Raw genomic sequence first — 12,657 nt, 5'->3', positions numbered from 1 at the left:
TTGTTGAACGGGCAATGAACGGCGAAGTGTCACTGTCGGGCGACAATTGTTATTATTGTGAAATAGGCCACTGGCGGGCAAAAGTTTACCGTACACACAGCGCCATCTATTTTAGCATCCATATTTTTGGGTATGTCCCAATATTTCGTTACTGATAATTACCACATAGTTATGTATTTAGATTCTGGTATTTTAAGAGTATTCAATTTACCTGGCCCCAATTTCATATAGGTGACAGGTGCGACAATTGTCACAAAATATTACATATGTAGAATTATTGGTTTCACCACGCTGACAGGTGCGACAATTGTAGAATACAATTGTCACGACTAACCATAGGGATAATTGTATCAAATTATGAATAGTAGTTGACTCAAATGGCAATAAGTAAATTTATTTAATGGATATTTTTATGTTTATTGGCTGACTATAAATATAAATGCCTTTGTTAACTTCGATAAAACTTATTTAAAACTATTCATTACCTAAATCCTCTCCCACCATTATATAATTTTCTTCGGTAACATTATTTATGTGTATCAAGTAGGCATTGGTTATGTGTTAGATAGATAGATAGATAGATAGAATACTCTTTATTGGCACACCTCAGCAAGAGATACAGAAAAAAGATACAGCGGAGACAAAACAAATGATTATAAATAGAGGCAGACAACAGGCGGTCTTATCGCTAAAGAGCGATCTGAGAGTGTTAGTATTTTGTTTCAAAAACAATATTGCAGTATGGATTTAATAAGAAAGATGACTATCTTAAAATTGATTTCCGACCGCAAATTCGTGTTATTTGATAAATTTGATAACAAATTAATATCCGCAATGAAAGTTAATAGGTACTTAAATATAAAGGAATAACTCAACGTTTGATTGAAACTTGGCACTATACTAAGTATTTAATAAGTTTGAATTATTAAGATATATAAAATTTATTTCTTATAAACGTGGATAAAAGAAGAAGTAAAAACATTGACCATTAGGTACTACAATAAAAATATTCAAATAACAAATTAAACAAATTAAAACTATTCTAAACTAATAGTTAAAATGCTTAACTAAACTAAAAATATTTGAATTTGGAATTCGGTGTACCTAAATACGAAGGTAACTCGTTCATTTAAAAACGCTTAAATTAATTTGAGGGTATTTGTATAAAATAATATTAATGATAGCTATTTAGGTACATAGGTATGTAGTATTTTTTATGATACATAAGTTTAAAAACACAATTTAGTATAATAATATGTATTAACGCAGAGAAATCTCAAAAATATACCTAAGTACTAATAATGTTACGAAGGGGCCAATAGCGTTTACTAACAGCAACACTCTTAACTAATCATCGGTAGGCTTTATGCCCTTGAAATAAGGTACTAACATTGCTGCCGATGGTACAATGATAAAAATAAATTGAGATATCCGTAGTTTGCTACAAATTTAATTTCATATTTACGTAGCATTATTGAAACTTATATCGACGGCGAAGTAACAGGAACTCCTAACTAAGTACGAAAACCTAAGTATATAGGTAGGAATTACTGTCACTATCACAAATAGTGTCACTATACCACTCGCATGGGCAGCCATTTTGAACAACGCGTATGTCAACCACAAATTACTACAATTGTCACACAATTCGACACATCTTAATCCTCCTGTCGAGATTCACCGACAATTCTACAAATATGTCGCCTAGAAATAATAATTATTGTTTCACAACATAATTGTAATACATACAATTGTAGCAAAATGCCTGTCATGTTTGTAAGCAATTCTATAGAAAATATTTTATAAAATTGTAATTTGTCACCTGTCATCGACAATTGTCGCTCGACATATGTCACTGACAATTGTAGCCTTTTTGAAATAGGGGCCTGGTTTACTGACGATTCGCCAAAAAACGTTTCCCAAAGTTTCACATCCCAAACTATTATTCCCAAATTATCATTTCCCAAATAAACGTTTGGCAAAACAACTTATCGCAAATTGACATTTAGCAAAACTTTTTTTGGCAAGTATTTGTTTCCCAAAATATTTACTTGGTCAAATTTCATTTTACCAAATATTATTTAGTCAAAGGTATTGTTAGGCAAAATTTCCATTTCCCAATATATTGTAATTAAATGGCGCACTAGAAATTTGTTTGTTGATTTTATATTTTGTATCCAAGATTTGTGTGAAATAATGTGTAAGTCGTATTTTTTTTCCTCCTGATGCAAATGTCAAGGATGACATTTTCACTTACATGTCCGGATACATTCTATTAGTAAGAAACCTTATGTTTTCAAGACCATTATGTTCTATTAATTTTTAATTACTTTAAAAAGCCATTTCCGGTTTGCTCACTGTCAACCTAACACGCTCCTCCTCGCTTCGCTCGTCGTCGCACCTAAACTGACCCTGTCACACACGAGTTTTCTGTTACAATACTAATAAAATTATTACATTACATTTATGCCTTGTAATATTTATTGTCAAACGTGGTTTTGCATGGTGTAATTTGTAGAAGCATTTTTTGACAAAAAAATAGTTGACAAAATAATTTCGTCCAGTAATATTAATTTGACAAAAATAAAGTTGAGCAAACTTTTCGTGTCCTACTGAAGCCTTGGGAATAAAACTGAAATTATCATTTGACAATTTTAAGTTAAATTTGGCAAAAAAATCTTTGGTAAATTAAATTAATCCCGTAGAAATGAAAATGCAAATGCCTAAATATTTTAGAAATTTGCGATGTGAAATTTTGACCAAACCTGTTTTTGGGATATAAGTTTTGCCATTAAAAACGTTTGCGAAATAAAGTTTTGTCTAAATAAAATTTGACTAAGTAAAATTGTGCCAAATGATAATTTGACCAAACAAAATCATTGCGAAACATACCTTTGCCAAACAATACTTTGGGAAATGAAACTATTGCGATATGATTATTGGGAAATGAAATTTGACGAAACGTTTTTTGGCGAAACGGCAGGACACCAATTTACCTACTGTAAGTCGATGTTCAAAATATATAAAAACAGTGTTGTTCTGCACAGCTTTAAGATGATCAATCATGAAATAAATACAACTCTGAAATGAATATGTTGTATTATTTATTGTACATATAATTAAACTTAAGCTAAGTGTTTTCAGTCTACTATCAGCCTGTTCTTTTTTTTGACCAGATTACATGCGGTTTTGAAAATTCTCGTTATGTACACTTTCCTGGCCATGCTTTTCATTTATGGGTCAGGGGTCATTTTCATCAAAACAAGAAGAGTATATTTAAGGTTTCTAACACCATGGTTTGCCTGAACGATGGTCGCGCGGCGGCGATGCGACGCGACGCGGCGCGATGAAATTAAACCTTCGATGTCTATGGAAGTGTCTTTAGGTGGCTGACGTGGATGAACTATCAATGATAGGCGATGCGACGCAACGCGACGGCAACGGTCTTGCGACCGTCGTCCACACAAGCCATGGCGAAGTGTTATACATATAGCAAAAGGCAATAGGATATTAAATCATAAATGAAATATAACAAGATCATACCATCCCATACATTAAAATGCGACCGCCTAAGACCGCGCTTACACTCCACCACACATAGATGGCGACACAAAAAAATGTCTTGTAGCTTTCGATTATACTTGTAGGTGGCGTTAAGTCTCAGTTTTGACTAGGGTTGCAAAAAAAACGGTTTTTTTTTCTGGCTTGAAAAAAAAAAACATAAAAAAAACCGCACGTGACAAAAAAGAGTTTTTTTTTCTGGAGTATGTTTTTTTTTTCTAAACTACGAAATCTCAAAATTTGCAAAGTAGTTAATATTTTTATAAGATTTTTTAACTATTTAACGAATTTAATCAAATAATTTTAATTTTTGGTCTTATAAAAGTAACATTTACGAAATCTGTAGTTGGCAGTTATCACTATTTACTGTAGGCAACACCACCGCCTCTCCACGCTACACGCAGTATCGCGGATTCCCCAATAAACGTTTGTATACTGAATGTTAATTGAATTAGAATGTACGTTATCGTTATTGAAACACGTTACAACTCACGAAAAACCATTATTGTCGTATTATTTGTTCATCTGAAAAAAAAACCATATTTAGAAAAAAAACATGGTGCTCGGTTTTTTTTTTCATGTTTTTTTTCACAATTCTAAAAAAAACATTTGGTTTTTTTTCTATTTACAACCCTAATTTTGACATAGATTTACGGCTCAGAATTGATACTTTATGCCAATCTACAAATAATCGGTGGCAACAAGGCATTTTTTATGGCGCCATCTATGTGTGGTGGAGTGTAAGCGCGTTCGTAGGCGGTCGCATTTTAATGTATGGGATGGTATGATCTTGTTATATGTAATTTATGATTAAACAGTTTATGGAGTCTGGGGTATCTGGGGCAACAGTCTGCAAGCGTTGCAAGAGCCGTAGGGGATGGCTGCGGCGAAACAGTCTTCGGGGCAAATGGGGCACGACGCGGCGAACTGTCGCGCGTAGGAGCACTCTGCGGCCGTTGACCATTGGGAGGGTTGCGCGTTCTGTGAAATAGGGTTTAGTTTAATGCATGTTACCAATTACATATAACTTTAATTCTGCATGTTCTATTTACTTAACTTTACTTTTAACTAATAACGATGTATGTATACATAAATTTCAAAATTGTTTGCCATTAGAGCCATGTAATAATGAGAAGAATAAAGATTTTTATCTATCTATCTCTCTATCTATCTAAATAAGTCGAGTTTAACCCTTTACTAAGGAGTAGGAGAGAAGGAGGAGTATTTTGGAAAAGTCGTATAAATACATTTTTTTACATGAAGTAGGTACATTGTGATACAAGTGTGCTATTTTGGGTATTACATTACACACGAGGCGTGTGTAATGGATTTAATGAATATAATCCAATGCACTCGAGTTTCCTACGACGTTTTACAACACACTTGCGAGGAAAAAATGAAATTAGAATGTGTAATTGATTTGTGTTGTGAGCCTAAGTGTACAAACGGACTAAGGGTCACTTGCAACACAGAACATGACGTGTTAACCCACCATTTTATATGGAATTTGACAGTTGACAGCCCACTAACCTTGAGTTAAGCGTGTGGTGCAAATAGCTAAAAGGGGTTCAATAAGATCCTACATTTTTTTTTATACCACGTCTGTGGCAAACAGGTATACGACCCGCCTGATGGAAAGCGGTCACCGTAACCTATGGACGCCTGCAACTCAAGGGATGTCACGTGCGCGTTGCTGACCCATATTACGAGCAAGTGTGTTAAATGTCTATATTTCTAAAACATGGTGGTATTAGGTACATCGGTACATGCACAATATGCACATGCCCATTGATGTCACGAGTAAATGTGTAAAGAATTCTAAATTTTTAAAACATGCTCGATAAATGCTTATTATTATGGGTTAAAAGACATGCTCAATCAGAATCACCCATGTCGTTATCGGTTATACCACAGAATATATAATAGTACAAGTACAGAAGGCCCACTGCTTTGATGTTCACGAAATGCCGCCTTTTTAAATGCCTACAAAATTCTAACAAAGAAACGAGCCGCACGTGCGCAGCGTCGGACGATAGGGTTGCCTATGGATTAAAAATAATTAATACTCAGATAAAATGTTATACTATTAAGCCTTGGGTACTTTTTAGATACAGTATATACAGTATTTATATATTTTTGTTTGGGCCCCAACATCACAAGCCTTATTGAATTTTTCCGTGGGACTTAATCATTAGTAGATCTGTGTAAGATTGTCCTATTTTATCCATGATGTCTATTTAACTAAGCATTATTAGCCATTCCACATGCGGACATCGCATATGAACCTTAAAAAAAACTCGCGACGTAAAGCAACAATAGAAAGTGTGAACGTGCGTTCCGTGAGAACGCGCGCCAACCCTGATTAGGCCGCGAACTCGCGGCCGCCGGCATGTACTTGTAGCGCGGCGATAGAATCGCAGAGTGAGCCGCCCCTGGTTATACTACACTGATCTGTTATACAAAAGTGGAAACTAGGTAGGTACGTTGTTAAGGGCACCCTCTATGGAACCTGAGCGCAATTTGCACTTCACAAAGAAGTGGGATCCATTTCGATGACATCATTATGCGCCACTGTTTCCCGGCAGTTTGAGGATACTACAGTGTCCAATATCATGTTACAAAACTTGCGAACGGTATCCATATAGGTATTTGAGCAGCTAGGTAGCCCTAATTGGTATGAAGGTAGGTACAGTTCGATGCAGAAAGCACGAATCTTGACATGCATATAGCTTTGACGTTTATAAGAATAAATAGAAGTAGAAACACGCCGAAAATTTAATACATGTTTCTTCTCCTCTCCTACATTTTTATGTCAAGCTATTTTACATTATGATCGGAGTTTTTATATCAAGCTAAGGAGCCGCGGACAACATATTCTATGTTTCAATCTAAGTTTCAATATGCATGTCAAGGCATCCACATAAAGTTTTGTGAGTCACAGCGAGAGCTCATCATGGCTCATCTCTGTACTATTCTGGACGAAGGACACCATATTTTTATTGACTGATTGATTTGCATTGTATAATTATTTACAAAGTTCTGTGACACTTACCTTAAAGAATACAGTTAGCACGCAATGTATAGTGTCATATGCTGGGCAGTTGAGGTAGACACCTTGTGTAGGCAAGTTCCCCGACAGGCAAGAAACCTAACAAACAAAAAAACATATAAAAAACTTCTTCAAACCTCAAAGTTAATTGAAACTTTCCAAGTTTGAAGCCTGACAAAATACAAATTAGGCCAAGTCTTCATTTCTGGATGAATATAAATGTAAGGAATAATAATGGTGTATTTTATATACCTAAAAGTAACGAAGCAAAGTCAACCCGGAGGTAAGAGAAAGATTAGGTCTTTTATATGCGATGTTAATTTGAGAGTTTCGCGGTGCTAAACATTTTGGTAGCCCTACTCTTTATATTTATACTTTTTTTGCTTTTAAGTTAGGGTTCTGAAACTTTTGAAGACGACAGCCAACCATACCTATTACCTATTTCAAAGAGCAAGAGGGATGTGTTTGCTTGCCATGAACCGGTATAAACACTAGGTACGGCACAGCGCATTTTAGTCGAAAAAATTTCAACGCACACAAAAAAAGTGATAAATTGTGGGCCAGGATTATTTTCCTCTACTATTAGAAAAGAGCTCGCTAGACGTGCGATAGGCGTATCCAATACAAATCGCCCAGCATGTTTTTAGTATGAATAGGTAGACGTTTGACCACGATCACACCTGATCCTTTCGATCGCCTTCCTATTTTGTGGTACTGGGACTATCTTACCTTGACTTGGTTGACAGCCGGCGCCCAGTTCTTTAGCGAACTGTTCGAAGTGAGCAGTGACTTTATCCTTGTCGATGGTGTCTCCAGGTCTCCACTCATCCAGCCTTCTGGAAGATTCATCAGTCGCCAAGTGGTATTCAAGTATGGGACTATCTTACCTTGACTTGGTTGACAGCCGGCGCCCAGTCAGGGTGGTCTTTAGCGAACTGCTCGAAGTGAGCAGTGACTTTATCCTTGTCGATGGTGTCTCCAGGTCTCCACTCATCCAGCCTTCTGGAAGATTCATCAGTCGCCAAGTGGTATTCAAGTATGGGACTATCTTACCTTGACTTGGTTAACAGCCGGCGCCCAGTCAGGGTGGTCTTTAGCGAACTGCTCGAAGTGAGCAGTGACTTTAGCCTTGTCGATGGTGTCTCCACTCATCCAGCCCGACTTCTGGAAGATGCACTTCATGCGCTCGCACTGTAGAAGTAGTTTATAAAAATTTAAGAGTAGTTTGTTCGAATTTGATATGTAAATTCATTATTTTAACACTTCTCTTCTCTCTGATAACTGAGTACTGTGATAATATTCTTAGACCTGCCCCTGGAAACCTGGTAATGATTTTGAGATAAGTGGATTCTAAGTGCTCATATCATTTCAAGTCCCTAGGTCTCTAAATCTGGGCGTACCCAATTATAAGTCGTCGACTAATTTTCTGAAGATTTGTAGATTAATTTCCGAGGCAATGGAGGTAAAAAATATTTAGTGAAATATAATTTGGTCAATGGAATGTAAAAAATATACGAAATAAAATATGATTGTAGACAACTCATAGAATGTCCCTCTAAATTTAAAATATTGCATTACTGCTCCTGCATTAAAATCTTTATAGTAATTACGGCTCACCTCATTTGGCCCCTTGGAGTTGCATTGCGCGGTGATATCTCTGGTAACCAGCTTCGGGTTTCCTAAACATTTGTGTATCTGAAATAATCAAGAAAAACTTTAAATTCGTCACATTCTAAGTTCAATCTAGCATAAGTAGTGCCACTTGCATTATTAGAGTTTTGATGGTCGCTAGTGTCTACGCTCATTTCTTCGAGTTCTTCAGCCAAGCGGACCCAAGTTCTCCATTAGGTAACCCTTACCCATACTATTTTATTTTACCGTGTGGTGACGTGCTATATTTTTCCCCACCCTCTTTTCTTCCGGGGGTGTCGTAGAACGTAGAAGTTGACAGTGTTGTGGGCAATGGGCTATAGCAACTTGTCACTGCAATATCGACGGTTAAGAATCAATATTGTTTAACTAACATTTGCCTTACATGTTACTTAGACAATCATCATTCTCTTGCCCTTGTCCCAGTCACTTAGGGTTGGCGCAGCATGTCTTTCTCTTCCATACATCTCTATCACTCGTCATCTGTTTGTTGTCTGTTTGTTTTAGAGAATATTGATTCTTAAGCGTCGATATCACGATTCCATTTTCTCTCATACTCTGAATGGCACTGAAATTTGAGCAGATTCATGTGCTCTGTCTACCCCTTTTGTACTCCCAGGTGTGAGTTTATGTATGTATTTAATTTGATGGGTACTTACTTCAGTAGGGGTTACTCCACACCTCACGGGCGGAGGGCTGGCTGGAGGCGTCTTTGGAGGGGTCACTGGAAGATCGGCTTGGCATAGCTGCAAATATTATATATATTTATACATGTACACAGGCTGGTCCAAACCTTGACGTCCAAAATATTTTTTTAGATTCCTCACGTTGTGGGCTATCAGAATATACCCCATGTATATTAGCCGATTTTTCGTAGTTTTCGAGTTATGAATTTTTAAACTTTTCATTGCTAAGAAATTCTGAGGTGAAACAATTTACTTATTAAAAACAAAACTGTTGGACTTTTTTGAATGTTTCGTTTTGTAACATAATCGTGGAAAGTTTCCAAATCAGTAATTCATTAAAAAACCCTGTTTCGATATTCCTAACGTTAACTTTACCACAGAAGTCATTGTTGTGACATGTGTCATAACCGACCTGCGTCGCAGCGGGGTGTTATCTACAAAGGGTTACATTTTACCTGCTGAGTCGAATTCTCCATCGCTAATTAGTGCTATCAGTGCAAGCTACACAAACAATTATTAGTAGGTATTTTTATGCCTACTGCATGCAAAGGAAATTTTGAGACTGGATCAAATGAAATTCACGGAAGAATAGGATAATCAATTTTTCACCACACCAACTGGTAAAGGCTTACTTTGCTATTTGAAAACAGATAGCAAAATTGCATTTTATCCACAAGAGTGCAAAGTAATTTCATACAAATTTTAACTTGATGTCTTAAGCTGGCTGGTAGAATTTACCTATAAATTATGATTTTGAATCATATTAACATTGAATGGATTGATGGATTTGATTTAGTTTTATGTTTTATAGTCAGTATTTCGTTCGTGTTGGTGTGGTGAAAATTTTCGTGTTTCACTCGGTAGCAAAGTTTATTTAACCTTCGTGCCTTGAAACCCTCTCATCGCTCAAGATTCCACTTTTTGAACCACTCGCTACGCTCGCGGTTCAATATTGGAATCTTTCGCTTGCTCGGGTATCAATATTGGCACGTGCGGTTAAACAACAACTTTGTCCCCTTATAAAACAAATAACTATTAATTAACAACACACAAGCACGGGTCGGTCGTGACGCAAATCAATCGGAGTCCAGTTAGCACAGCAAGAATATTTCAAAAATAAAACGTACAATAGCAACACATGCGAATCTGACGGTAGCATTGAGCGATTGTCACTGATAACACGAACTGGACATGGAGGAGTAGTGGGGTCAAAAGTTAGCATTGGTGATGACTCAAGAGGAGCAGGTAAAATGTAACCCTTTGTAGATAACAACCCGCCGCGACGCAGGTCGGTTATGATACATGTCAACATGTCACAACAATGACTTCTGTGGTAAACTTAACGTTAGGAATATCGAAACAGGGTTTTTTAGTGAATTACTGATTTGAAAACTTTCCACGATTATGTTACAAAACGAACCATTCAAAAAAGTGCAACAGTTTCTATTTTTTCAAAACTAGAACAGGTATCTACAAACAAGCCTTAAAAAATCCACCAAAATAACAAGCCTTAAAAAATCCACCATTCAAAACAAAAATAGTATCAAACAAAATCGTCTAATCGTTTTAAAAAAATGGAAAAAACAAAGATCCGAATATAACTTTTCAAAGTCAGGTATAAATTACACAAAATAACTCACCGCAACGCCAGCAAATAAAACAACAATTTCAAACATTGTGACACGTCTCAAGTAGTCCGCTGTATCTCAACGAATAGATGACCTTACGCAGCAATGTTTGTGATATGCAAACAGGTTATCACGGGCACGGATTATGTAAGAGGATAGGAGATACACCAGTGTCTAATTAATAAATTTATAAAATATGGACGGATAACTCGCTCATCTCACACATGAGATACTGTCGCGAGTCGGGACTAGGACGTACATAGATAAGCGCTGTAGGACTAAACCTACAGTAAGTACACTATCTAAAAAATGTTGATTAAATTCCCACAATTTCATGAGCGGATCCAGCTTCATTCTGGGGGGGGGGGGGGGGGCGTCACTTCCAGCCAAGGTTTCAGGCCCCCTCCCCCCGCGCGATCCGCGCTTGCACCATTACTCGTCGATTTCAATTATTTCCACTTTCCAGTGAAAAAATAGAGTTACGCCTGTTTCCCATAAAGGGGTAGGCAGAGTACATGAACTACTGAAGTTTCAGTGCCATTCTCGACAAAAAGGGATTGAAAGATAACGAAATTGTGACATTGCAGTGACAGGTTGTTAGCCTGTCGCCTACGCCACTATTTAACCCATATCCCACAGTGGCCACAGTCGTTTATACAGAGTACAGATTACAAAAATATACAGTTGAATTTTTAACATCCTTTTTTGAGTCTGTTTATAACTTTACCACCAATATTTTTAATAGTGACGTATCTTTTGGTAGTATGTGATCTCTCGAAAGTCTCGCAGACCAATTTTAAATAAATAATAGTCCGGTTCAATCCTGATGTCAACGATTTGTTTATTACTCTTGCTATTGGTGTGGGTACAAAACGTTGTTTTAAATCCGAACGGTATTCGATTAACTGAAATAAATAGGGCAGCTAAAGGCAGTCATTTCATTTAAAACTAAATGCCTACAACATAGTTAGTACATTACGATACAAGTGCGGAAAAGAGCATCTTCGAAACGAGTGGCGATAAATTAAGGCAGTGTTTTAAATGAAATCGTCACGATAGTTACGAATTTCCTCTTCACGCGTGTATTTTATTTACGACGCGCGACTTTTTCAGAACATATTATGGCCCTTTGAAGTTTCAACATACGCAACATAATGAACCACTTCTCACATTAAGTAACACTAGAAAGTAGCACTAGGTATGTGTATTGAAAACGATAATATTATATTTGGAGTTTGAAATCTGTCAAAACACAAAACTTTTTGTTTTTTTTTCTATTTTTTTTCATACACTTAAAAAATCTGTACTTAAAATTAGGAATATACCTATACATAGTTTGTTATCATAAGAAAAAAAGGTTAATCTTGGTCTTTTACGATCTACTCTTCCCTGCGTAATTGTTTCCGACCTTTTTTATATCAAGAGCTTTTGAAGTTAAAGGCATGAAATTCGTAACTGCCCAGTGTACATAGCCAAATGCACAAACCACGCACAAACGCTCACGATAGTTGCGTAGCTATCTATATCTGTTTCGTAGCTATCTATCTCTATCGCTCTTGCGTATTGGCGCGACAGAGCCAGACTGCATTTCTGTCGGCGTCTGGCGTCGACGATTGCCATTCGGCTACGCCGGCAGAGGACGCTAGTAGCTACCTATATTCATTAATTGTAAAAAGCTTCGATATAAATAGCAATATGTTTTCTACAAACGGGTCATAACCTATTTGGAGTCGTTTTCAGATTTTACAGCTGACCCTGAACCTACCTACCTACCTACCATATTTTATGATGCTGTTGTAATTAAAGAAAATAAAAATACAGGGTATCCCACAGATCCCACTGCTATGTCACGTGGAGGGAATAACGTACCTTAAATATCATACATATATTATGGAACCTGTTTTCTGCAATAAATGATTTTTATTTTTTATTTATTTTGATGAAAGAAGACTTTATTTTATAGTGCATTCAAATATTTTTAAATAATTACATGGTTAAACCGGGAATTAGAACCCGCAAAAAACACCCTGTAGCTTTGTTATACCACATGTCATAAGAATTATTTTTTTCTGTCTAAATAAAA

At 36.5% G+C, this 12,657-nt stretch overlaps 1 protein-coding gene across 1 annotated transcript; it reads right to left on the bottom strand.

Annotated features, from left to right (window-relative positions):
- Positions 1–4,355: 4,355 nt before the first annotated feature.
- On the bottom strand, positions 4,356–10,727 carry LOC125229530. The gene is made up of 6 exons (XM_048134392.1): positions 10,587–10,727; positions 8,920–9,006; positions 8,228–8,305; positions 7,664–7,801; positions 6,614–6,709; positions 4,356–4,542 (listed from the first exon to the last, which is right to left on the bottom strand). The coding sequence occupies exons 1-6, from the start codon at positions 10,620–10,622 to the stop codon at positions 4,381–4,383; spliced, it is 597 nt and encodes a 198-aa protein (XP_047990349.1). The 5' UTR covers positions 10,623–10,727; the 3' UTR covers positions 4,356–4,380.
- Positions 10,728–12,657: the final 1,930 nt, after the last annotated feature.

This window comes from Leguminivora glycinivorella, chromosome 9 (genome assembly GCF_023078275.1).
Source record: "Leguminivora glycinivorella isolate SPB_JAAS2020 chromosome 9, LegGlyc_1.1, whole genome shotgun sequence".
In the NCBI taxonomy this organism is placed as follows: Eukaryota; Metazoa; Arthropoda; class Insecta; order Lepidoptera; family Tortricidae; genus Leguminivora; species Leguminivora glycinivorella.
Note: the sequence above shows the minus strand (reverse complement) of the source record. Positions and strands in the feature narration are given on the sequence as shown.

Coding starts and splice junctions, on each gene's coding strand:
- LOC125229530 (XM_048134392.1), bottom strand. CDS start 10,622: ATGTTTGAAATTGTTGTTTTATTTGCTGGCGTTGCG. Junction 9,007..10,586: donor TTTTATTTGCTGGCGTTGCG/GTGAGTTATTTT, acceptor TAATATTTGCAG/CTATGCCAAGCCGATCTTCC. Junction 8,306..8,919: donor GTGGAGTAACCCCTACTGAA/GTAAGTACCCAT, acceptor TGATTATTTCAG/ATACACAAATGTTTAGGAAA.